Consider the following 23,113-nt stretch of genomic DNA (forward strand, 5'->3'; position numbering starts at 1 on the left):
CCACTAGTACATTCTAGTACCTTGATTCAACCCCAAATTCACAGCGAAACTATTTGAATACTTTACCAGATTTATAAAATGAGTTGTGGTATTGAGTAGAAAGACTTCACTTTACAATAGAAATGAGTGAAAATGTCTGAATTCAGTGTGTTGTTTTGGAAACGGACTAGGCCTATAGGATCAGGACTGTTTTCTAAGTCAGATGACCTTTTTTTAACATGACCAAAGTATATATTTTTTATTGAGTCAGATGAACTCGTGGATACCATTTTTATGTCTCCGTGTCCAGTAGGAAGGAAGTTAGAGGTAGTTTTGCTAGCCAATGCTAACTAGCGTTAGCGCAATGACTGGAAGTCTATGGGTATCTGCTAGCATGCAGGCTGTAGTTACAGTATGTAGGTTAGTATGAGCAGGGCTGAAGGGACAGTCACTGCTGTCAGGAATGTTCTGCCGTCATGTCTTTCCACACGAATCTCTTCTTTCCTAGGGAAAATCCTCTTCCTGTAGATGCATAACCAACCCAGGGCCATAGCCACAAAGTCTCTCAGAGTAGGAGGGCTGATCTTGGATCAGTTTTGCCTTTTTAGAGCACAATGAATAAGATTATATGGACACTGGGGAACCTGATCCTAGATCAGGACTCCTACTCTGAGAGGCTTTATGAATATGGCTAAAGCTGTATGTAGTACTACCTCACCCTGCTCTCTCATGTATTACTGTCTAGCTGGGCTGGCTTTAGAACCCAGGGCTCCCTCTGTATTACACAAACAAACATTCTCCCATGCTGCCGTGGGTGTGCTAGAGCTGGGACGATAAATCAAACAATTCTTCCACACCGACCCCTTTTCATGGACACTTTGCTCATATCGTTCATTACAATAAAAAGTTTGAAATGAAATAAGTCTTCTAATATGGGTGGTTGTTGATGGGACATTTTTACAACTACATAATTTTAAAGTAGTAGTTTTAAGAGTAATAAAAATAAAATAAAAATTAGTATCATCCAATTGATCGTTATTGTGATAATTCAGTCAATTTGTCGCAATATGGATTTTTTTTTTTTTTAAATTGTATCGCCCAGCTCTAGTGTGTACATGCCCCTCCACACACTCTGCCACGTCTTATCTCGGGCGAGTCGTTTCCTCAGGCCCGTGTGATTGGCCACCCTTCTCAGGAAGTGACGGACGCTGCCTAGCTGCCATGTTTGTCTTCTCATTCAGAGAGAAACAGGTTGGTTTAGCGTTCAGCTTCTGCAGATAAACCACTGGTGGAGAGTGAGGTGAGACAGAGGAAGGAAAGACATGTGTCTGGGTTTTGTTATTGAGAGAGAAAAGCAGGCCAGAGCATCATTTCCACACTTAACTGCTCAGTCGGCTTATAAAACCGACAGTTGACTGATGGAGAAGTAGTTGGCTATCTGCCATAATACAGAGAACAGCCCATTGTTGAGGGTTACGGGGCATTTTAAATGGTTATGTAATTAACAAGACATTAAGGACTAGGTGGTTTCTACCTGGCCTTTTATTTCAACATTTACAGAGTAGTTTCTGTTGATCAGATTAACCTCGCCAGCTGCTGCTAGATGCCTGCCATTCCATTCGGCTGACACACACCTGTGTCCTTCACACATTGTTTGTTTTCACTCGAATGCAGGCCTGTGATTTGTCAGTGCATGTTAGGAAGGTTAACTGTGGCTGTAAAAGTTCATTTACATTTGAGTCATTTAACAGACACTCTTATCCAAAGCGACTTACAGTTAGTGAAATCATCTTCAGATAGCTAGGTGGGACAATCACATATTACAGTAGTTAGTATATTCAGATAGCTAGGTGGGACAATCACATATTACAGTAGTTAGTATATTCAGATAGCTAGGTGGGACAATCACATATTACAGTAGTTAGTATATTCAGATAGCTAGGTGGGACAATCACATATTACAGTAGTTAGTATATTCAGATAGCTAGGTGGGACAATCACATATTACAGTAGTTAGTATATTCAGATAGCTAGGTGGGACAATCACATATTACAGTAGTTAGTATATTCAGATAGCTAGGTGGGACAATCACATATTACAGGCATAGAAAGTACATGTCCTTCTCAAACTATCAGTAGCTGGTCTGATTTATATTATTATGTTTTATATATACAGTTGAAGTCGGAAGTTTACATACACCTTAGCCAAATACATTTAATATCAGTTTTTCACAATTCCTGACATTTAATCCTAGTAACAATTCCCTGTCTTAGGTCAGTTAGGATCACCACTTTATTTTAAGAATGTGAAATGTCAGAATAATAGTAGAGAGAATGATTTATTTCAGCTTTTATTTATTTATTCACATTTCCAGTGGGTCAGAAGTTTACATACACTCAATTAGTATTTGGTAGCGTTGCCTTTTTAAATTGTTTAACTTGGGTCAAATGTTACGGGTAGCCTTCCACAAGCTTCCCACAATAAGTTGGGTGAATTTTGGCCCATTCCTCCTGACAGAGCTGGTGTAACTGAGTCAGGTTTGTAGGCCTCCATGCTCGCACACCCTTTTTCAGTTCTGCCCACAAATTTTCTATAGGATTGAGGTCAGGGCTTTGTGTTGGCCACTCCAATACCTTGATTTTGTTGTCCTGTAGCCATTTTGCCACAGCTTTGTAAGTATGCTGGGGTCATTGTCCATTTGGAAGACCCATTTGTGACCAAGCTTTAACTTCCTGACTGATGTCTTGAGATGTTGCTTCAATATATCGACATAATTTTCCTACCTCATGATGCCATCTATTTTGTGAAGTGCACCAGTTCCTCCTGCAGCGAAGCACCCCCACAACATGATGCTACCACCCCTGTGCTTCACGGTTGGGATGGTGTTCTTCGGCTTGCAAGCCTCCCCATTTTTCCTCCAAACATAACGATGGTCATTATGGCCAAACGGTTCTACTTTTGTTTCATCAGACCAGAGGACATTTCTCCAAAAAGTACAATCTTTGTCCCCATGTGCAGTTGCAAACCGTAGTCTGGCTTTTTTATGGAGGTTTTGGAACAGTGGCTTCTTCCTTGCTGAGCGTACTTTCAGGTAATTTCAATGTAGGACTCATTTTACTGTGGATATAGATACTTTTGTACCTGTTTCCTCCAGTATCTTCACAAGGTCCTTTCCTGCTGTTTTGGGATTGATTTGCACTTTTCGCACCAAATTACGTTAATCTCTAGGAGACAGAACGCGTCTCCTTCCTGAGCGGTATGACGGCTGTGTGGTCACTAGGTGTTTATACTTGCGTACTATTGTTTGTACAGATGAACGTGGTACCTTCAGGCATTTGGAAATTGTTCCCAAGGATGAACCAGACTTTGTGGAAGTCTACAATTTGTTTTCTGTTGTCTTGGCTGATTTCTTTTGATTTTCCCATGATTTCAAGCAAAGAGGCACTGATTTTGAAGGTAGGCCTTGAAATACATCCACAGGTTCACCTCCAATAGGCTAATTGACATCATTTGAGTCAATCAGAAGCTTCTAAAGCCATGACATCATTTTCTGGAATTTTCCAAGCTGTTTGAAGGCACAGTCAACTTAGTGTATGTAAACTTCTGACCCACTGGAATTGTGATACAGTGAATTATAAGTGAAATAATCTGTCTGTAAACAATTGTCGGAAAAATGACTTGTCATGCACAAAGTAGATGTCCTAACCGACTTGCCAAAACTATAGTTTGTTAAAACAAGAAATTTGTGGAGTGGTTGAAAAACGAGTTTTAATGACTCCAACCTAAGTGTTGGAGTCATTAGGAATTGTGAAAAACTGGGTTTAAATGTATTTGGCTAAGATGTATGTAAACTTCTGACTTCAACTGTATAACTAACCAACCCAGCTTCACTGACATCTCTGTTATTGTCTGGTTCCACCCATCCATGTCTTCCTTCCATCTCTTCATATCCATCCTCCCTCCCCTCAACCCAGCCATCCGAGCCTCTCTGGACCTGGATGAAAAACCCAGGCGGCCTGGTTCTAACTCTCTCTCTTCGGAGAGAGATGCTGTGGAGACTAGAACCAACTCTCTTTCCAGATACCCTGAGCACCATTTAGATGGTAGGGGAGAGGGGAGAAGGGGCAGGCATGGAGACGCACACCCTGAGCACCACCGCTACAGTAGCAGGGGCAAACATGGGGACAGGTACCCCGACTACCACCACCCCACTGAGGGTAGAAGCAGAGGGAAGGAGGGCCAGAGGAGCAGAGACCACCAGGGGTCCCAGTCAACCTTCTTTGCAGACAACCATGAGCCCAGGAAACAGCGAGAGGAGGAGGGGGATAGGGTGGTCAGGAGGAAGGAGAGGCCCGCCCGGCCGCCCCCGCCGTCCCATATCCCTGTTAAGAGAGACGAGGCTTGGGACAGGGATAGAGAGAGACACCGGGAGTGGGAGAGAGAGGGGGAAAGAGACAGACGGAGAGAACCCAGGAGAGATGAGGAAATTGAGAGAGACGCACCAAGACAGGGAAGACACGGGGAGCGATTGAGAGACCAAGAGCATTGCCGAGACAAAGACAGACACCGAGAGAGAACCAAGAGCAGGGAGCGAGGTCTGGATGAAGTCCAGGACGAGCCCATCCCCAGTAGCCGCAGCAGGGCCTGGGACGGTGGTGGGGAGGAGGCCCCTTTCCCTGGGGATGATGAAGAGGAGAAAGGGGGGGCCAGGGCCCGCCTGACGCTCCACTCTGGCCCCAGTGAGCTGTGTGAGGAGGTGGCGAGGAGGAGCCCCAGGATGGGGAGAGAGAGAGGGGAGAGGGGACACAGGGACCCTGGGGAGGGCCCCAGCACGGGCAAGGAGCGCTCCCATACTCACCCCGCTCCCAGGGAGCCAGGTACGGCCTAGCGCCGGGCCCGTGGCCGACCATTTGTGGGTGTGGTGTGTGTGTGGGTTCTTGATTGGCCCATGGCTGGGAGCTGCTGGTGGTGGTTTTGTCTCTCTAACTAAATAATCATTCATCAACAATCATTTTCCTCTTCGTCATCATCATCTTGGTGTAGCAGCTTTCAGTCATTATGGTGGAATTCCACAGTCAGTCACAATACAAGGCCCTGCTGCCAAAGGTCTCTGTGAAACAGTTGAATCAGGTGTGTGTGTGTGTGTGTGTGTGTGTGTGTGTGTGTGTGTGTGTGTGTGTGTGTGTGTGTGTGTGTGTGTGTGTGTGTGTGTGTGTGTGTGTGTGTGTGTGTGTGTGTGTGTGTGTGTGTGTGTGTGTGTGTGTGTGTGTGTGTGTGTGTGACAGAGCGCCCAGATAGAAATATACTGCGTAGAACAGACATGATTCTAGTATTGATCAGCTTCTATACATGACATTTCTTTCTGTAATGTTTTTACTGTTACACTCCAATTCTATTCCTCAAGGGCTTCTGTCGGCGTGCACTTTCATCCCTGTCTAGTCTACTCACCAGAACTGATCAAGTACTGGCATGGATTTGCCATCAATTTGTCCACACTTACCTACTCTGACCATAAATCAGACATTGATTAAAATAGCAGTGATTTAAACCTGTAGACACTGCAGCCCTAGAAGAATCAGAGTTGGGGATTCTGTGGTTCTCATCCACTCTAGTCTGGTGTTTCCTGGTCCTGGGGTCCCAAAAGGCTGCACGTCTTAGTTATTTATTCCTGATTCAAGTTAAAGGCTTGACGATTAGTTGAATCAGATGTGTAGTATTAGGGCAAAAATAAAAAAAGTACACTCTTTTGGGTCCCCAGGAACAGCATTGGGGAAACACTGTTCCAGACTACAAACAGCTGTATTGACTCTACGTTGTGTGGCGCCCCCTGCAGGTCGTATCGTGCAAGGAGGACCAGGGGGTCGTGGAGCAGTGGTAATGGCAGGGAATTACGGACTCGGCGAGGCCACCCAGGGCATCACTAAGCTGGACCTGCGGGAGCAGGAGCTGCTGGACATGGAGGTGGCCCGGAAACTACAGGAGGAAGAGGTGAAGGTGAGAGTTATTAGGACAATATAACACCCTTATTAAAACATCATAAAACCCTTGGACAACATGGCAGCTGAAACTCTGTCCCATCGTTTAGTTAACATACGTAACATTCAGTAGACCTCAGCTTTGTTTTGTGCAGTTTCAGATGTCTGTGAGAAATGTTCCGGCTCAACAGTCACTTCCTATGTTATGTCATGATAGAGCCCAGGGAACAGAATGTTCTATGCTGAGGGAAAATATGACTCAATTGGTTCTTAATTATTTTTCGGTTCCAGGCAAGCAAGATGGACAAGCGTGCGGCCCAAGTGGCTCAGGATGAGGTGAGTAGACGGCCGGCTGCTTCTCTGTCTGGAACAGTCGTCACTGACCGACTCGCTTTCTTGCGCTCTCTTTCATTTTCTCTCATTCTCTTGCCCTGTCTCTCAAGTCTCAACTTTTGACACAGCAATGAAGCAAGGTGTGTAAAAGTTGTTTACCTTTGTTAAATAAATTATGTCCCTTGGTCCATTCATTCCTTTTGGTCAGTGTTAACCTGGGTAATCAACTCTCACCACATCATGGTTATATCCGTGTGTGGCAGAAGCCATATGATGCAACACTATGTGCCTGAAAGGGACAATCTCAGATTGGAGGAACAACATACCGTTACCCCGCCTCTTGTTTTAGTAAACAGCTGGAGAAATGGAGCCACTCAAATTCATTGGTAGAAAGTGTCTGTGTTTGTACTGTAACTGTATAGTAAACGTTGTATTGGTGTTGTCAGGAGATAGCCCGGCTGCTGATGGAGCGGGAGTAGAATAACCGCGTTGTATTGGTGTTGTCAGGAGATAGCCCGGCTGCTGATGGAGCGGGAGTAGAATAACCACGTTGTATTGGTGTTGCCAGGAGATAGCCCGGCTGCTGACGGAGCGGGAGTAGAATAACCGCGTTGTATTGGTGTTGCCAGGAGATATCCCGGCTGCTGATGGAGCGGGAGTAGAATAACCGCGTTGTATTGGTGTTGCCAGGAGATAGCCCGGCTGCTGACGGAGCGGGAGTAGAATAACCGCGTTGTATTGGTGTTGCCAGGAGATAGCCCGGCTGCTGACGGAGCGGGAGTAGAATAACCGCGTTGTATTGGTGTTGCCAGGAGATAGCCCGGCTGCTGACGGAGCGGGAGTAGAATAACCGCGTTGTATTGGTGTTGCCAGGAGATAGCCCGGCTGCTGATGGAGCGGGAGTAGAATAACCACGTTGTATTGGTGTTGCCAGGAGATAGCCCGGCTGCTGATGGAGCGGGAGTAGAATAACCGCGTTGTATTGGTGTTGCCAGGAGATAGCCCGGCTGCTGACGGAGCGGAAGTAGAATAACCGCGTTGTATTGGTGTTGCCAGGAGATAGCCCGGCTGCTGATGGAGCGGGAGTAGAATAACCGCGTTGTATTGGTGTTGTCAGGAGATAGCCCGGCTGCTGACGGAGCGGGAGTAGAATAACCGCGTTGTATTGGTGTTGCCAGGAGATAGCCCGGCTGCTGATGGAGCGGGAGTAGAATAACCGCGTTGTATTGGTGTTGCCAGGAGATAGCCCGGCTGCTGACGGAGCGGGAGTAGAATAACCGCGTTGTATTGGTGTTGTCAGGAGATAGCCCGGCTGCTGACGGAGCGGGAGTAGAATAACCGCGTTGTATTGGTGTTGCCAGGAGATAGCCCGGCTGCTGACGGAGCGGGAGTAGAATAACCGCGTTGTATTGGTGTTGCCAGGAGATAGCCCGGCTGCTGACGGAGCGGGAGTAGAATAACCGCGTTGTATTGGTGTTGCCAGGAGATAGCCCGGCTGCTGACGGAGCGGGAGTAGAATAACCGCGTTGTATTGGTGTTGCCAGGAGATAGCCCGGCTGCTGACGGAGCGGGAGTAGAATAACCGCGTTGTATTGGTGTTGCCAGGAGATAGCCCGGCTGCTGACGGAGCGGGAGTAGAATAACCGCGTTGTATTGGTGTTGCCAGGAGATAGCCCGGCTGCTGACGGAGCGGGAGTAGAATAACCGCGTTGTATTGGTGTTGCCAGGAGATAGCCCGGCTGCTGACGGAGCGGGAGTAGAATAACCGCGTTGTATTGGTGTTGCCAGGAGATAGCCCGGCTGCTGACGGAGCGGGAGTAGAATAACCGCGTTGTATTGGTGTTGTCAGGAGATAGCCCGGCTGCTGACGGAGCGGGAGTAGAATAACCACGTTGTATTGGTGTTGCCAGGAGATAGCCCGGCTGCTGACGGAGCGGGAGTAGAATAACCACGTTGTATTGGTGTTGCCAGGAGATAGCCCGGCTGCTGACGGAGCGGGAGTAGAATAACCGCGTTGTATTGGTGTTGCCAGGAGATAGCCCGGCTGCTGACGGAGCGGGAGTAGAATAACCGCGTTGTATTGGTGTTGCCAGGAGATAGCCCGGCTGCTGACGGAGCGGGAGTAGAATAACCGCGTTGTATTGGTGTTGCCAGGAGATAGCCCGGCTGCTGACGGAGCGGGAGTAGAATAACCGCGTTGTATTGGTGTTGCCAGGAGATAGCCCGGCTGCTGACGGAGCGGGAGTAGAATAACCACGTTGTATTGGTGTTGCCAGGAGATAGCCCGGCTGCTGATGGAGCGGGAGTAGAATAACCACGTTGTATTGGTGTTGTCAGGAGATAGCCCGGCTGCTGACGGAGCGGGAGTAGAATAACCGCGTTGTATTGGTGTTGTCAGGAGATAGCCCGGCTGCTGATGGAGCGGGAGTAGAATAACCGCGTTGTATTGGTGTTGTCGGGAGATAGCCCGGCTGCTGATGGAGCGGGAGTAGAATAACCGCGTTGTATTGGTGTTGTCGGGAGATAGCCCGGCTGCTGACGGAGCGGGAGTAGAATAACCACGTTGTATTGGTGTTGTCGGGAGATAGCCCGGCTGCTGACGGAGCGGGAGTAGAATAACCGCGTTGTATTGGTGTTGTCAGGAGATAGCCCGGCTGCTGATGGAGCGGGAGAAGATGGAGTACAAGAAGTCCAGAGAGAAGGAGAAGCAGGGGATGAGGCCGGAAGAGAGGAGGAGGCCAGAGGGAGGAGACTGCAAGGTAACTCTCTCTCCTTATTTTTCTGAATGAGATGACTTTATGATTTCAGGACTACATGTACAGTATTCTGATCATCAAGATAATATGTGTTTCATACTGTAATGGCGGTCCCACCAATTAATTAATTTGTTGATATGACCTGTTTTTTGTTGGGGTTTTTTACATAGGGGTACTGTAGTAAGAGCAGCACAGGTTACATTTTAGTCATTCAGCAGACGCTCTCATCCAAAGCAACCTAATGTTAGTGCAGGTTTATTGGCACAGTTTAAGGTGCATTTTTTGATCAACTTGTTGATAAGACCAGACTGAAGATAGTGTCTGTCTGTGTGTGTTCCAGCCAAGCTCAGAGGAGGTAGTGCATCCCAGACTACGAGAGGAGGAATACCAGAAGCCCAGGAACCACCAAAAGCCTGCCAGGTACTGGCCTCACTCTGTCATTAGCCTGCCAGGTGCTGGCCTCACACTGTCATTAGCCTGCCAGGTGCTGGCCTCACTCTGTCATTAGCCTGCCAGGTGCTGGCCTCACTCTGTCATTAGCCTGCCAGGTGCTGGCCTCACTCTGTCATTAGCCTGCCAGGTGCTGGCCTCACTCTGTCATTAGCCTGCCAGGTCCCAGCCTGAATACACCCCGTGTTGTAACAATATTATGGCCTTAAAATAATTTTTTCTCTCTCTCGCTCTCTGCCCTGTCACAGGCCTTCTCAACCTCCTCCACATGACTATGAGAATGTGGAGTCCAGCTACTCAGGGAGCCACTATTCTTCCGGGTCTCCAGCCAGACCTGAGGCAGCTTTCAAAGGTAAATTCAGCTATTTTTGTCGGGTTTAACTCGGGCCTCAACCTAAAACACAAAGAATTTAGATTTAACACTTCTCATACAGCTAACTTTCTATCCAGCATACCACATGGTTGGTATACACCGAATGTATTTCTTAGAGAGCTCCAACCATTCTAGCCAGTGATTATATTATTAGGTATTAAAGATCAAGCTGATGCGCTCTCTCTCTCTCCTCCCTATATCTTCTAGGTGTCTATTACAGACAGTGACCGAGGCTTCCTAAGCCATCCATCTGAGTTTATTTTGATTTTTTTTCTTTGCTGTATTTTTAAAACTCCCATCACTTTCTATTGGCCAAGAGCCTTGGAACAATGTACCTAGTCGTTGGCAATGGGTTCGGGGAGGGTGTTGGCCAAGAGGAGGTGCAGCTGAGAGCTGAAACTCACACGCTGTCATTTGTTCTTTCTTTTAATTGGCGCGACAACAAAGAACCGAAAGGAGACGCCTTGTGACATTCTAACTCCTGCTGGCTCTTAACTGTGGATGATGATGTGGAAGATGATGATTTAAAAAAGAGTGAAATGTTCCTGTTTTGCTGTATTAGTCGTTTGCTGGTGTTTCTGTCCATCCGTGGATCATGCTCGTCATGGTGGATCAGGCCTTTGCTGGATATATAACTGTGCAATCTCTGTCTCTGTATCTATGGCTGTCTATGGGATGTGCCTGTCTTTGGAGTCAAAATGGTGGCCGCGTGGTTCTGTGCACTCCCAGGTTCCAGTTCTCCTGTGTTTGTATCGTGCTGCACATCAAGGCTGAACAACAACATGACCGGCCCAGTCCAAAACTCTATTATTTCAGGAGAATGGATCTTTGTGTTAACGTCTTTCCAGTCCGGAAGCGGATGGTGATCGTATGTGGACTTGTTGCTCTCTACCTGTGTTCCCATGTCTTTCTAAGGGGCTGGTGTATATAGCTGCTGGGAATACGGACTTGGAGGTGAAGTGTTATGGGACATACTGCTATCATTGTGTTTCTACGTGCATACTTACTGACAGTGTTTTGTTCTCTTTGTTAGTCAGCTAGAGCACAAGCCACCGCAAACGCCAATCAGTTGTTTTGTGGATCAACAAAACATGCTATTTTAAATATTACCCCTAATATATTTGGATGTGCCGTCAGTATTTGATTTTGTCTTATCTGCTTACAAACTGGCATCGGCAAATGCTTTCAGCGCTAAGAGAAGTGGACCAGTAGGAATTGAATGCATGTACATTTCAGATCTGTGCCAAACATAACTCTTGTGCTTGTTTTGTCAGAGCTGTATTCACTAGGAACGGGACAAAACAGGGAGGGACCAACCTGAATTTGTCCAATAGAAACTCTTGTTTTTGTTGCAAAACATTTTCCATTGCGGTATGTTTTGCTACAGTGTACAATAATGAATACTCCCCAGGTTGTGTTTTTCCTAACCGACAGTGTCCGTTGATTGAATGGTTGACTCGTTGGTTACCTGTTTAAGTGCAAGTTTCTGTTTCTGCATTTTATTTAGTTTTATATAATTTTATTTAATCTTATTTGATTTGGTATCACTCTTAAAAGGCATTTCTTGTTTCCTGTACATTCCATTCCTAATGAAATGCCTTCACTCCCTGTCTCACACACACACACACACCACTCTCTAAGAGGGATATCACTTCCTGTGCGTGTAACATGAGTAAACATTCTCAGGGTAAACAAAGTGTGGAGGGAAGTATCAGTCATCCACTGAATCAACAGAGTAAGTGAGAACATGATGTAATTCCATTCAAAGGGACCTATAGACTCAGACAGCTGGGTGATAGGGGTGAACTTCTCAGACAGCTGGGTGATAGGGGTGAACTTCTCAGACAGCTGGGTGATAGGGGTGAACTTCTCAGACAGCTGGGTGATAGGGGTCAACTTCTCAGACAGCTGGGTGATAGGGGTCAACTTCTCCGGCAGCTGGGTGATAGGGGTCAACTTCTCCGGCAGCTGGGTGATAGGGGTCAACTTCTCCGGCAGCTGGGTGATGGGGGTCAACTTCTCCGGCAGCTGGGTGATGGGGGTCAACTTCTCCGGCAGCTGGGTGATGGGGGTCAACTTCTCCGGCAGCTGGGTGATAGGGGTCAACTTCTCCGGCAGCTGGGTGATAGGGGTCAACTTCTCCGGCAGCTGGGTGATAGGGGTCAACTTCTCCGGCAGCTGGGTGATGGGGGTCAACTTCTCAGGCAGCTGGGTGATGGGGGTCAACTTCTCCGGCAGCTGGGTGATGGGGGTCAACTTCTCCGGCAGCTGGGTGATAGGGGTCAACTTCTCCGGCAGCTGGGTGATAGGGGTCAACTTCTCCGGCAGCTGGGTGATAGGGGTCAACTTCTCCGGCAGCTGGGTGATAGGGGTCAACTTCTCCGGCAGCTGGGTGATAGGGGTCAACTTCTCCGGCAGCTGGGTGATAGGGGTCAACTTCTCCGGCAGCTGGGTGATAGGGGTCAACTTCTCAGACAGCTGGGTGATGGGGGTCAACTTCTCAGACAGCTGGGTGATGGGGGTCAACTTCTCCCGGCAACTGGGTGATGGGGGTCAACTTCTCCCTGCAACTGGGTGATGGGGGTCAACTTCTCCCTGCAGCTGGGTGATGGGGGTCAACTTCTCCCTGCAGCTGGGTGATGAGGGTCAACTTCTCCCTGCAGCTGGGTGATGAGGGTCAACTTCTCCCGGCAGCTGGGTGATAGGGGTCAACTTCTCCCGGCAGCTGGGTGATAGGGGTCAACTTCTCCGGCAGCTGGGTGATAGGGGTCAACTTCTCCGGCAGCTGGGTGATAGGGGTCAACTTCTCCGGCAGCTGGGTGATGGGGGTCAACTTCTCCCGGCAACTGGGTGATGGGGGTCAACTTCTCCCGGCAACTGGGTGATGGGGGTCAACTTCTCCCTGCAGCTGGGTGATGGGGGTCAACTTCTCCCTGCAGCTGGGTGATGAGGGTCAACTTCTCCCGGCAGCTGGGTGATGAGGGTCAACTTCTCCATGGCCAGTTTCATCTTTTTTTTGTTTTACGTATTGAATGAGGGTGGTAATAGTGGCGATAGATTAAACACTTTTTTATTACCAGACGTCATACTTTAATAGGATCCATGCTATATCAAAGGGATTACAGGAGACTATATAGGGACTTTTAGAGAGAGCATGCATCCCAAAATTGCACCATATTCCCTATATATAGTGCACTACTTTTGACCAGGGCCAATCGTGCTTTGGTTAAAAGTAGAGAATAGGGTGCCATTTGGGATGGAGACATACTGTACTGCCAATGGTCATGGTACCACCATGTTCATATCATGTATTATAGCCTAATTATTGTTTATTACACATATATAAAGAGTAATCCCACACAGTTTCCAGTTTGATCTAATGAAATGTTTAATTATGATTCCGTCGTATTTACATGTTTCCATTGAGTGATGTTCATCATAGTCTATGATGGTGTTTTTGTTGATATGTTTTGTCCAAGTTGGTAGCGTCTGCCTCAATATATTTTTTTGAGACTTCTGTGCGTATCAAAGACATTCTAGATGTGTGAAATGTTCTGACTTGTTGGATGGATGGGATTTGTGCCATAGGGATGGTTTATTTTTTCAGGGACTTGTAGATACCGGGGAATCTCAGCTCCTTCTAGGGTAATGACGGTTGAGGAGTATTGGTGTAGAACCGCTCAGAACTGAGATCTGTCTATTTGTGGGATAATGGCACCATCTTGTGGACATATTGAATATCAAATTAAAACATGTACATTATCTGGTCAGACAGTGAGTGCATATTGATGATTGCTGTGTAATGATTGTTCTATATGCTTTGAGTGCAATCTGAACCGAAATCAAGTGTAATGTTTTTGTTTTGCCATCCAGGGCCTGAATGCAATCTACAAATGAAATCATAAAAGTGACTGTTGACACTTACTGTGACTGTTTTGTATCATGAACTGAATAAACAGTTGGCATAAACATTGACATTTGCATGTGTTTATTCATAAAATATTTATGTACAATTCTTTGTCACTATTATTTTTCTAACTTCAGGTTCTGTATCACATTTCTATCAAGACTATTGGAGACCAAAGTATGATGCAAGGCACAAGTGAATAGTTTATGAAAGGCCCAACTAGCCTAAATGTGTTGAGGAGCATGTGGTGCCATTGGCTGTCCTGGAAAATTCAGACTCAGGAATTTGCTTAAAGCATTTATTCTGCGAGTTACAGGTTTAGTTGGCAGATATTATACAACACATGGCTGGAAAAGCATATTGCAAGTTGTTCAACAGCCCTGTATCCCTTTCCATTGGCAATCAAAGCACAAGTATTAAATATATCAGTGTATAGTCAACCATACTCTACATCCCAATGTGCTGTCATTACTCAAAACCTTTGAGGAAACCTCTTGCACTTAATATGTCGTTGTACAGCTACTTAGTTATTTTGTAGTCATTAAACAATAGTCACTGTGACACTGTAGGGGTTCTAGATTTGTTGGGGTTCTAGATCAGCTTGACCATTTTGAATAATATACCCACTAAGCCATGCCTCCAATATCATTTCTCAGTGTGCCTTGCCTTGAGGTGAATTGTAGAGTTACCACCCATGACTGCATTTGTTAGTGATAGAGACATGGTTGTTGATTTCTGTTAATGTTCCGTCCTGTGGCCTTTCACCAAGTGAGATGCTAGGCGAATATTATAATTCTACTCTTTATGACAATACATTACACATCTCATAAGGCCTTATATGAGGTCTAGTTTCACCCTCCTACAGTTGTCTGAAACTTGAGGTTTACAGGCCACATCAGGCCTGCAAGTAGGGTAGCAAAATTCCAGTAATTTTCTCCAAATTACCAGATAAAGAAAATATATATATATATATTCTGGTTTGAGAATTTAAGGAATTTTTCAACCAGGATTCCTGGAAAACCTGGAAAATGTACCAGAATTGTACAACCCTTCCTGCAAGTCCCATACAAAGTATTCTGATCCCTTCACTTTTCCACATTTTGTTACATTACAGTTTTATACTAAAATATATATATTTTTTTATTGTCCTCAATCTACACACAAAAAAATATACGGACAGAAAAGTTATTTTTGTGCAAATTTATTAAAAATAACAAATAAATATCTTATTTACATACAGTACCAGTCAAAAGTTTGGATGCACCTACACCTACCTATTCTACATTGTAGAATATTAGTGAAGACATCACATCTATGAAATAACATGAAATCATGTAGAAACCAAAAAAGTTTTAAACAAATCTAAATATATTTTCTATTTTAGATTCTTCAAAGTAGCCACCCTTTGACTTGACGACAGCTTTGCACACTCTTGTCATTCTCTCAACTAGCTTCACCTGGAATGTTTTTCCAACAGTTTCCAACAGTTCCCACATATGCTTTTCCTTCCCTCTGTGGTCCAACTCATCCCAAACCATCTCAATTTGGTAGAGTTCGGGTGATTGTGGAGGCCAGGTCATCTGATGCAGCACTCCATCACTCTCCTTCTTGGTCAAATAGCCCTTACAAGGCCTTGAGGTGTGTTGGGTCATTGTCCTGTTGAAAAACAAATGATAGTCCCACTAAGCGCAAACTAGATGGGATGGCGTATCGCTGGTTAAGAGTGCCTTGAATTCTAAATAAGTCACTGACAGTGTCACCAGCAAAGCACCTCCACACCATCACTCCTCCTCCATGCTTCACGGTGGGAACTACACATGCTGAGATCATCCGTTCACCTACTCTGCCTCTCACAAAGACACAGCGGTTGGAACTAAAAATCTCACATTTAGACTCAACAGACCAAAGGACAGATTTCCACCAGTCTAATGTCCATTACTCGTGTTTCTTGTCCCAAGCAAGTCTCTTCTTCTTATTGGTGTCCTTTAGTAGTGGTTCACTCGCAATAATTCAACAATGAAGGCCTGATTCAAGCAGCCCCATCTGAACAGTTGATGTTGAGATGTGTCTGTTACTTGTGAAGCATTTATTTGGGCTGCAATTTCTGAGGCTGGTAACTCTAATGAACTTATCCTTTGCAGCAGAGGTAACTCTGGGTCTTCCTTTCCTGTGGCGGTCCTCATGAGAGCCAGTTTCATCATAGTGCTTGATAGGTTTTGCAACTGCACTTGAAGAAATGTAAAAGTTCTTGAAATTTTCCAGATTGACTGACCTTCATGTCTTAAAGTAATGATGGACTGCCCTTTCCATTTCAGTAATGGGTGCAAAAAATGTCACTAAATGATTTGATGAATTTTGAAAAATGTATGTTATTTATCTTTGTTTAGTATAAGATTAATCAATCACTCAATGTACATGCAAAAACACAGATATTAAAAACAATTGATGTTGGATAAAAAGTGAATTTGTTATCATAACTTAAACAAATTGAGTTGATGTAACTTCTCATTTAGTTTTGAGTCAGCACCACATAAACACTATAAGTAATAATTACTTTTCATTGACTAAAAGACATCTAGTAAGTTGAACTGAGTTAAAAATGCCTTATTGTTTACAGTGTTATAATGTTACACTGAGAACTTGTGTTGTGCTGCATTCTATCTTTATAGTTCCTCTTGTCAGGGAAAAAGGTTGGTCTGGGTATTCCCACTTACCTCTAGAGAGAGAACATGTATTCAGGTATAACAGCATTCTGGTGATGCCCTGGTTTTACCTGTAGAGAGAGAACATGTATTCAGGTATAACAGCATTCTGGTGATGCCCTGGTTTTACCTGTAGAGAGAGAACATGTATTCAGGTATAACAGCATTCTGGTGATGCCCTGGTTTTACCTGTAGAGAGAGAACATGTATTCAGGTATAACAGCATTCTGGTGATGCCCTGGTTTTACCTGTAGAGAGAGAACATGTATTCAGGTATAACAGCATTCTGGTGATGCCCTGGTTTTACCTGTAGAGAGAGAACATGTATTCAGGTATAACAGCATTCTGGTGATGCCCTGGTTTTACCTGTAGAGAGAGAACATGTATTCAGGTATAACAGCATTCTGGTGATGCCCTGGTTTTACCTGTAGAGAGAGAACATGTATTCAGGTATAACAGCATTCTGGTGATGCCCTGGTTTTACCTCTAGAGAGAGAACATGTATTCAGGTATAACAGCATTCTGGTGATGCCCTGGTTTTACCTGTAGAGAGAGAACATGTATTCAGGTATAACAGCATTCTGGTGATGCCCTGGTTTTATCTGTAGAGAGAGAACATGTATTCAGGTATAACAGCATTCTGGTGATGCCCTGGTTTTACCTGTAGAGAGAGAACATGTATTCAGGTATAACAGCATTCTGGTGATGCCCTGGTTTTACCTGTAGAGAGAACATGTATTCAGGTATAACAGCATTCTGGTGATGCCCTGGTTTTACCTGTAGAGAGAGAACATGTATTCAGGTATAACAGCATTCTGGTGATGCCCTGGTTTTACCTGTAGAGAGAGAACATGTATTCAGGTATAACAGCATTCTGGTGATGCCCTGGTTTTACCTGTAGCACAAACATGTCTCCTGGAAAAGGAGAGAATAAAAAAAAGATGAAAGTGAGTCATGCTGGGTTGCAGTCATCAGGGAAAGTACAATGTCCCATTTCGTCTAACTCTTCCCTGTGAATTGAAGTAGAAAGGAGGGTTTGGTGCTTCAGTAGAGCTGGTTTACCAACATACCTGACATTGTCATGGTTCGCTTGGATGTGGCAACACCACTGAAACTGCCCACAGTGGACTATGTCATACAATGGTTCTATTATCCTTTGAGACACATCACTGCCCCCTGCCTGTAACCATATGAGTGTTACGACCTGGTTTCCCGGACAGATTAAGCCTAGTCCTGGACTAAGAAGCACTTTCAGTGGAGAATCTCCTTTGATCATGTTTGAAGTCTAGAATAAGGCTTTTTCTGTGACTAGAAACCTTCCCAATATCAGGCAAACTCTTCTCAGGTTATTGAAATGTTGTTTCTCACAACTTAACCAGAGGCATTGGCACCTGTTGACGTACCTGCTACACACACTACCAGAAACAATGACTGAAATTCATCAGCGCATCTCAGGCAAGGTTTCTAGCTGTGTGGGCAACTTGTAACACTTGGAAAGGACCCTGTGAGAAGTAGGCTACTGTTGTACATTGTTACAGTCCTCGTGGAGATTTGTGTCATTAGTGATTTGTCTTATCATTGTAGTTACAACTATTGCAATACAGTAATATCATGGTTCATTGCTAAAGTATTACCATATATACACTACCGTTCAAAAGTTTGGGGTCAGCTTAGAAATGTCCTTATTTTTGAAAGAAAAGCACATTTTCAAGGCAGAGTTCCCCTGTCCAGTGTCTGTGTTATTTTGCCCATCTTAATTTTTTATTTTTATTGGCCAGTCTGAGATATGGCTTTTTCTTTGCAACTCTGTCTAGAAGGCCAGCATCCCGGAGTCGCCTCTTCACTGTTGACGTTGAGACTGGTGTTTTGCAGGTACTATTTAATGAAGCTGCCAGTTGAGGACTTGTGAGGCATCTGTTTCTCAAACTAGACACTCTAATGTACTCTTTCCTCTTACTTATTCTGGTTAGAGCCAGTTTGCGCTGTTCTGTGAAGGGAGTAGTACACAGCGTTGTACGATATCTTCAGCTTCTTGGCAATTTCTCGCATGGAATAGCCTTCATTTCTCAGATCAAGAATAGACTCACTAGTTTCAGAAGAAAATGCTTTGTTTCTAGCCATTTTGAGCCTGTAATCGAATCCACAAATGCTGATGCTCCAGATACTCAACTAGTCTAAAGAAGGCCAGTTTTATTGCTTCTTTAATCAGGACAACAGTTTTTAGCTGTGCTAAAATAATTGCAAAAGGGTTTTGTAATGATCAATTAGCCTTTTAAAATGATCAACTTCGATTAGCTAACACAATGTGCCATTGGAACACAGGAGTGATGGTTGCTGATAATGGGCCTCTGTACGTCTATGTAGATATTCCATTAAAAAAACACAGTTTCCAGCTACAATAGTCATTTACAACATTAACAATGTCTACACTGTATTTCTGATGAATTTGATGTTCTTTTAATGGACAAAAGAGGCGCTTTTCTTTCAAAAACAAGGACATTTCTAAGTGACCCCAAACTTTTGAACGGTAGTGTATATATATATATATATATATATATTCCTAAACATATAGAATCCTAAACAGTATCAAACCTAACCTTTTGCACTTCTATTGACAGCAAAAAGTTATTCTGTGTCATTATCAATGCACTGATTATACCAGTTACATACATTAAGGATTTTAGCCTGTGTTGAATTCATTCAATCTGATGAGGCTACCTAGGTTGAAACATTTAGGCTATGTTATAATTTTTTTAGGCACCATTGCATCAGTCAGGTATGTTAGCCTACAAAAAGTTTTCATTTACAGATAAACTGTGAATCAGAGTGATACACTTGGAATTACTGTTACAACACTATGAATACACAGGCTAGTGAATGAAAATCGTCAAGCATACAGCAATGAATATACTACTGACAGGTCAAGGTGTACATTGGCTAACTCACCTGTTTCGGTCTTTCGGCATCATAAAATGTTCCATGTAATAAACATGTCATAATATATCAAGTAGAGCGTGAAGTAAACTTGAACTATGTAGATATCAATTGATCCTGAAGAGCAGTCACTCATGTCTCACCTGAGAATTGAAAGTAAATGCAGACGTCCTGAAATGAGAACATGCCGTGTTGAGACATGGAAAACTAGGAAAATACACACGCCCAGTTTTATCAGATCAACTTTTCGTGCACTGATCGGAGAGGACAGGACAACTCCTAAACAATTCACCCGAGACAGCGGTTTTTCTGTTGATGGCAAGCCCAAGAAATTATCTTTACCTAGTTCCTTTGCCACTCCAAATGTGCCGAACCCCTTTTAATTCATGCCATTTACAGTTTTCTTGAGCTGATAAGCCTTGAGCACGTCTTCAGGAAAAACCGGTAGAGGTTGTCACAGGCAGAGAGGATTTCTTATTATCAGACTCAAGCAAGCAACTTCTGTAATTAAACCAGCCTTTTGAAGTGTTGACTCAAACTGTGTGAAATTACTCCATAGTAGCCAAAGGTTCTGCTATTTCCCCTAAAAACGTTATGGTTAGCAATTAACATTGTCACAGTGCATTGTTTAACTTTTTTCAACTGCACTGCAATGAACTGAAATGTGTCAATGTTTGTACATTTTTGCCTTAAAGTGATAATGATTCATGGCTTATTTCTTCTGCAGACAGTATTTCAGCCCATGCAGTATTTTATGAAGTGGAAAGTGGAGTTAAATTATGGAGTTAATTATTTGTTCAGTTGTTAATGAGAGATCAGAAGAGGGATACTAAAGGAGGGAAAGATTATGGAGCAGGAGTAACATCTCCCCCTCCCTGATGGAGCAGGAGTAACATCTCCCCCTCCCTGATGGAGCAGGAGTAACATCTCCCCCTCCCTGATGGAGCAGGAGTAACATCTCCCCCCTCCTTTATGGAGCAGGAGTAACATCTCCCCCCCTCCTTTATGGAGCAGGAGTAACATCTCCCCCTCTCTTATGGAGCAGGAGTAACATATCCCCCCTCCTTTATGGAGCAGGAGTAACATCTCCCCCTCTCTTATGGAGCAGGAGTAACATCTCCCCCTCCCTGATGGAGCAGGAGTAACATCTCCCCCTCCCTGATGGAGCAGGAGTAACATCTCCCCCCCTCCTTTATGGAGCACGAGTAACATCTCCCCCTCTCTTATGGAGCAGGAGTAACATATCCCCCATCCTTTATGGAGCAGGAGTAACATCTCCCCCTCTCTTATGGAGCAGGAGTAACATCTCCCCCCTCCCTTATGGAGCAGGAGTAACATGTCCTCTCTCCTCCCTTATGGAGTAGGAGTAACATGTCCTCTCTCCTCCCTTATGGAGTAGGAGTAACATGTCCTCTCTCCTCCCTTATGGAGCAGGATAAGATGTCCTCTCTCCCTTATGGAGCAGGATAAGATGTCCTCTCTCCTCCCTTATGGAGCTACATAGTTGTCTTTGCTGTCTTTGTATCTAAGATAATTGTGTAGTTTAGAGTAATTATCGAGGTTAGCTAGCCAGCTATTTTCGTCCGCCGCGCCGCGCCACCGTTCTCCTACCTAGTCAACAACTGCTAGCTAGCTAGTCAACTTCTACCGACTAGCAGCACTGTAGAAACTAATACATTACAACGGAACGATTTGATTAGTGTAGTGTTAGCTAGCTACATAGTTGTCTTTGCTGTCTTTGTATCTAAGATAATTGTGTAGTTTAGAGTAATTATCGAGGTTATCGAGGTTACCTAGCCAGTTATCGAGGTTACCTAGCCAGCTACACTTTCAAACAAAGTCAACAACGCAGCCACTGCTAGCTAGCCTACTTCACCAGCCAGCAGTACTGTATCATTTTAATCATTTTAGTCAATAAGATTTTTGCAACGTAAGCTTAACTTTCTGAACATTCGAGACGTGTTGTCCACTTGTCATTCCAATCTCCTTTGCATTAGCGTAGCCTCTTCTGTAGCCTGTCAACTATGTGTCTGTCTATCCCTGTTCTCTCCTCTCTGCACAGACCATACAAACGCTTCACACCGCGTGGCCGCTGCCACTCTAACCTGGTGGTCCCAGCGCGCACGACCCACGTGGAGTTCCAGGTCTCTGGCAGCCTCTGGAACTGCCGATCTGCGGCCAACAAGGCAGAGTTCATCTCAGCCTATGCTTCCCTCCAGTCCCTCGACTTCTTGGCACTGACGGAAACATGGATTACCACAGATAACACTGCTACTCCTACTGCTCTCTCCTCGTCTGCCCACGTGTTCTCGCACACCCCGAGAGCTTCTGGTCAGCGGGGTGGTGGCACTGGGATCCTCATCTCTCCCAAGTGGACATTCTCTCTTTCTCCCCTGACCCATCTGTCTATCGCCTCCTTTGAATTCCATGCTGTCACAGTTACCAGCCCTTTCAAGCTTAACATCCTTATCATTTATCGGAACCCTCCAGGTTCCCTTGGAGAGTTCATCAATGAGCTTGACGCCTTGATAAGTTCCTTTCCTGAGGATGGCTCACCTCTCACAGTTCTGGGTGACTTTAACCTCCCCACGTCTACCTTTGACTCATTCCTCTCTGCCTCCTTCTTTCCACTCCTCTCCTCTTTTGACCTCACCCTCTCACCTTCCCCCCCTACTCACAAGGCAGGCAATACGCTTGACCTCATCTTTACTAGATGCTGTTCTTCCACTAATCTCATTGCAACTCCCCTCCAAGTCTCCGACCACTACCTTGTATCCTTTTCCCTCTCGCTCTCATCCAACACTTCCCACTCTGCCCCTACTCGGATGGTATCGCGCCGTCCCAACCTTCGCTCTCTCTCCCCCGCTACTCTCTCCTCTTCCATCCTATCATCTCTTCCCTCTGCTCAAACCTTCTCCAACCTATCTCCTGATTCTGCCTCCTCAACCCTCCTCTCCTCCCTTTCTGCATCCTTTGACTCTCTATGTCCCCTATCCTCCAGGCCGGCTCGGTCCTCCCCTCCTGCTCCGTGGCTCGACGACTCATTGCGAGCTCACAGAACAGGGCTCCGGGCAGCCGAGCGGAAATGGAGGAAAACTCGCCTCCCTGCGGACCTGGCATCCTTTCACTCCCTCCTCTCTACATTTTCCTCTTCTGTCTCTGCTTCTAAAGCCACTTTCTACCACTCTAAATTCCAAGCATCTGCCTCTAACCCTAGGAAGCTCTTTGCCACCTTCTCCTCCCTCCTGAATCCTCCCCCCCCCCTCCTCCCTCTCTGCGGATGACTTCGTCAACCATTTTGAAAAGAAGGTTGACGACATCCGATCCTCGTTTGCTAAGTCAAACGACACCGCTGGTTCTGCTCACACTGCCCTACCCTGTGCTTTGACCTCTTTCTCCCCTCTCTCTCCAGATGAAATCTCGCGTCTTGTGACGGCCGGCCGCCCAACAACCTGCCCGCTTGACCCTATCCCCTCCTCTCTTCTCCAGACCATTTCCGGAGACCTCCTCCCTTACCTCACCTCGCTCATCAACTCATCCTTGACCGCTGGCTACGTCCCTTCCGTCTTCAAGAGAGCGAGAGTTGCACCCCTTCTGAAAAAATCTACACTCGATCCCTCCGATGTCAACAACTACAGACCAGTATCCCTTCTTTCTTTTCTCTCCAAAACTCTTGAACGTGCCGTCCTTGGCCAGCTCTCCT

General features: G+C 45.3%; 1 protein-coding gene across 2 annotated transcripts in view; it reads left to right on the forward strand.

The window, feature by feature from the left end:
* The window catches only part of LOC120053645 (coiled-coil domain-containing protein 50-like), a 28,806-nt gene extending 18,638 nt beyond the window's left edge, over window positions 1–10,168 (forward strand). Inside the window, exons 6-12 of one of the 2 annotated variants that reach the window (XM_039000804.1) lie at window positions 3,955–4,857; window positions 5,814–5,974; window positions 6,247–6,291; window positions 8,931–9,047; window positions 9,385–9,464; window positions 9,743–9,846; window positions 10,075–10,168. In XM_039000804.1, coding sequence (XP_038856732.1) covers window positions 3,955–4,857; window positions 5,814–5,974; window positions 6,247–6,291; window positions 8,931–9,047; window positions 9,385–9,464; window positions 9,743–9,846; window positions 10,075–10,094 — 1,430 coding nt within the window. In that variant the 3' untranslated portion in view covers window positions 10,095–10,168. The remainder of the gene's footprint in view (window positions 1–3,954; window positions 4,858–5,813; window positions 5,975–6,246; window positions 6,292–8,930; window positions 9,048–9,384; window positions 9,465–9,742; window positions 9,847–10,074) is intronic. The other variant, XM_039000805.1, reaches the window with a different exon arrangement.
* Window positions 10,169–23,113: the final 12,945 nt, after the last annotated feature.

Source organism: Salvelinus namaycush, chromosome 9 (genome assembly GCF_016432855.1).
Source record: "Salvelinus namaycush isolate Seneca chromosome 9, SaNama_1.0, whole genome shotgun sequence".
NCBI lineage: Eukaryota > Metazoa > Chordata > Actinopteri > Salmoniformes > Salmonidae > Salvelinus > Salvelinus namaycush.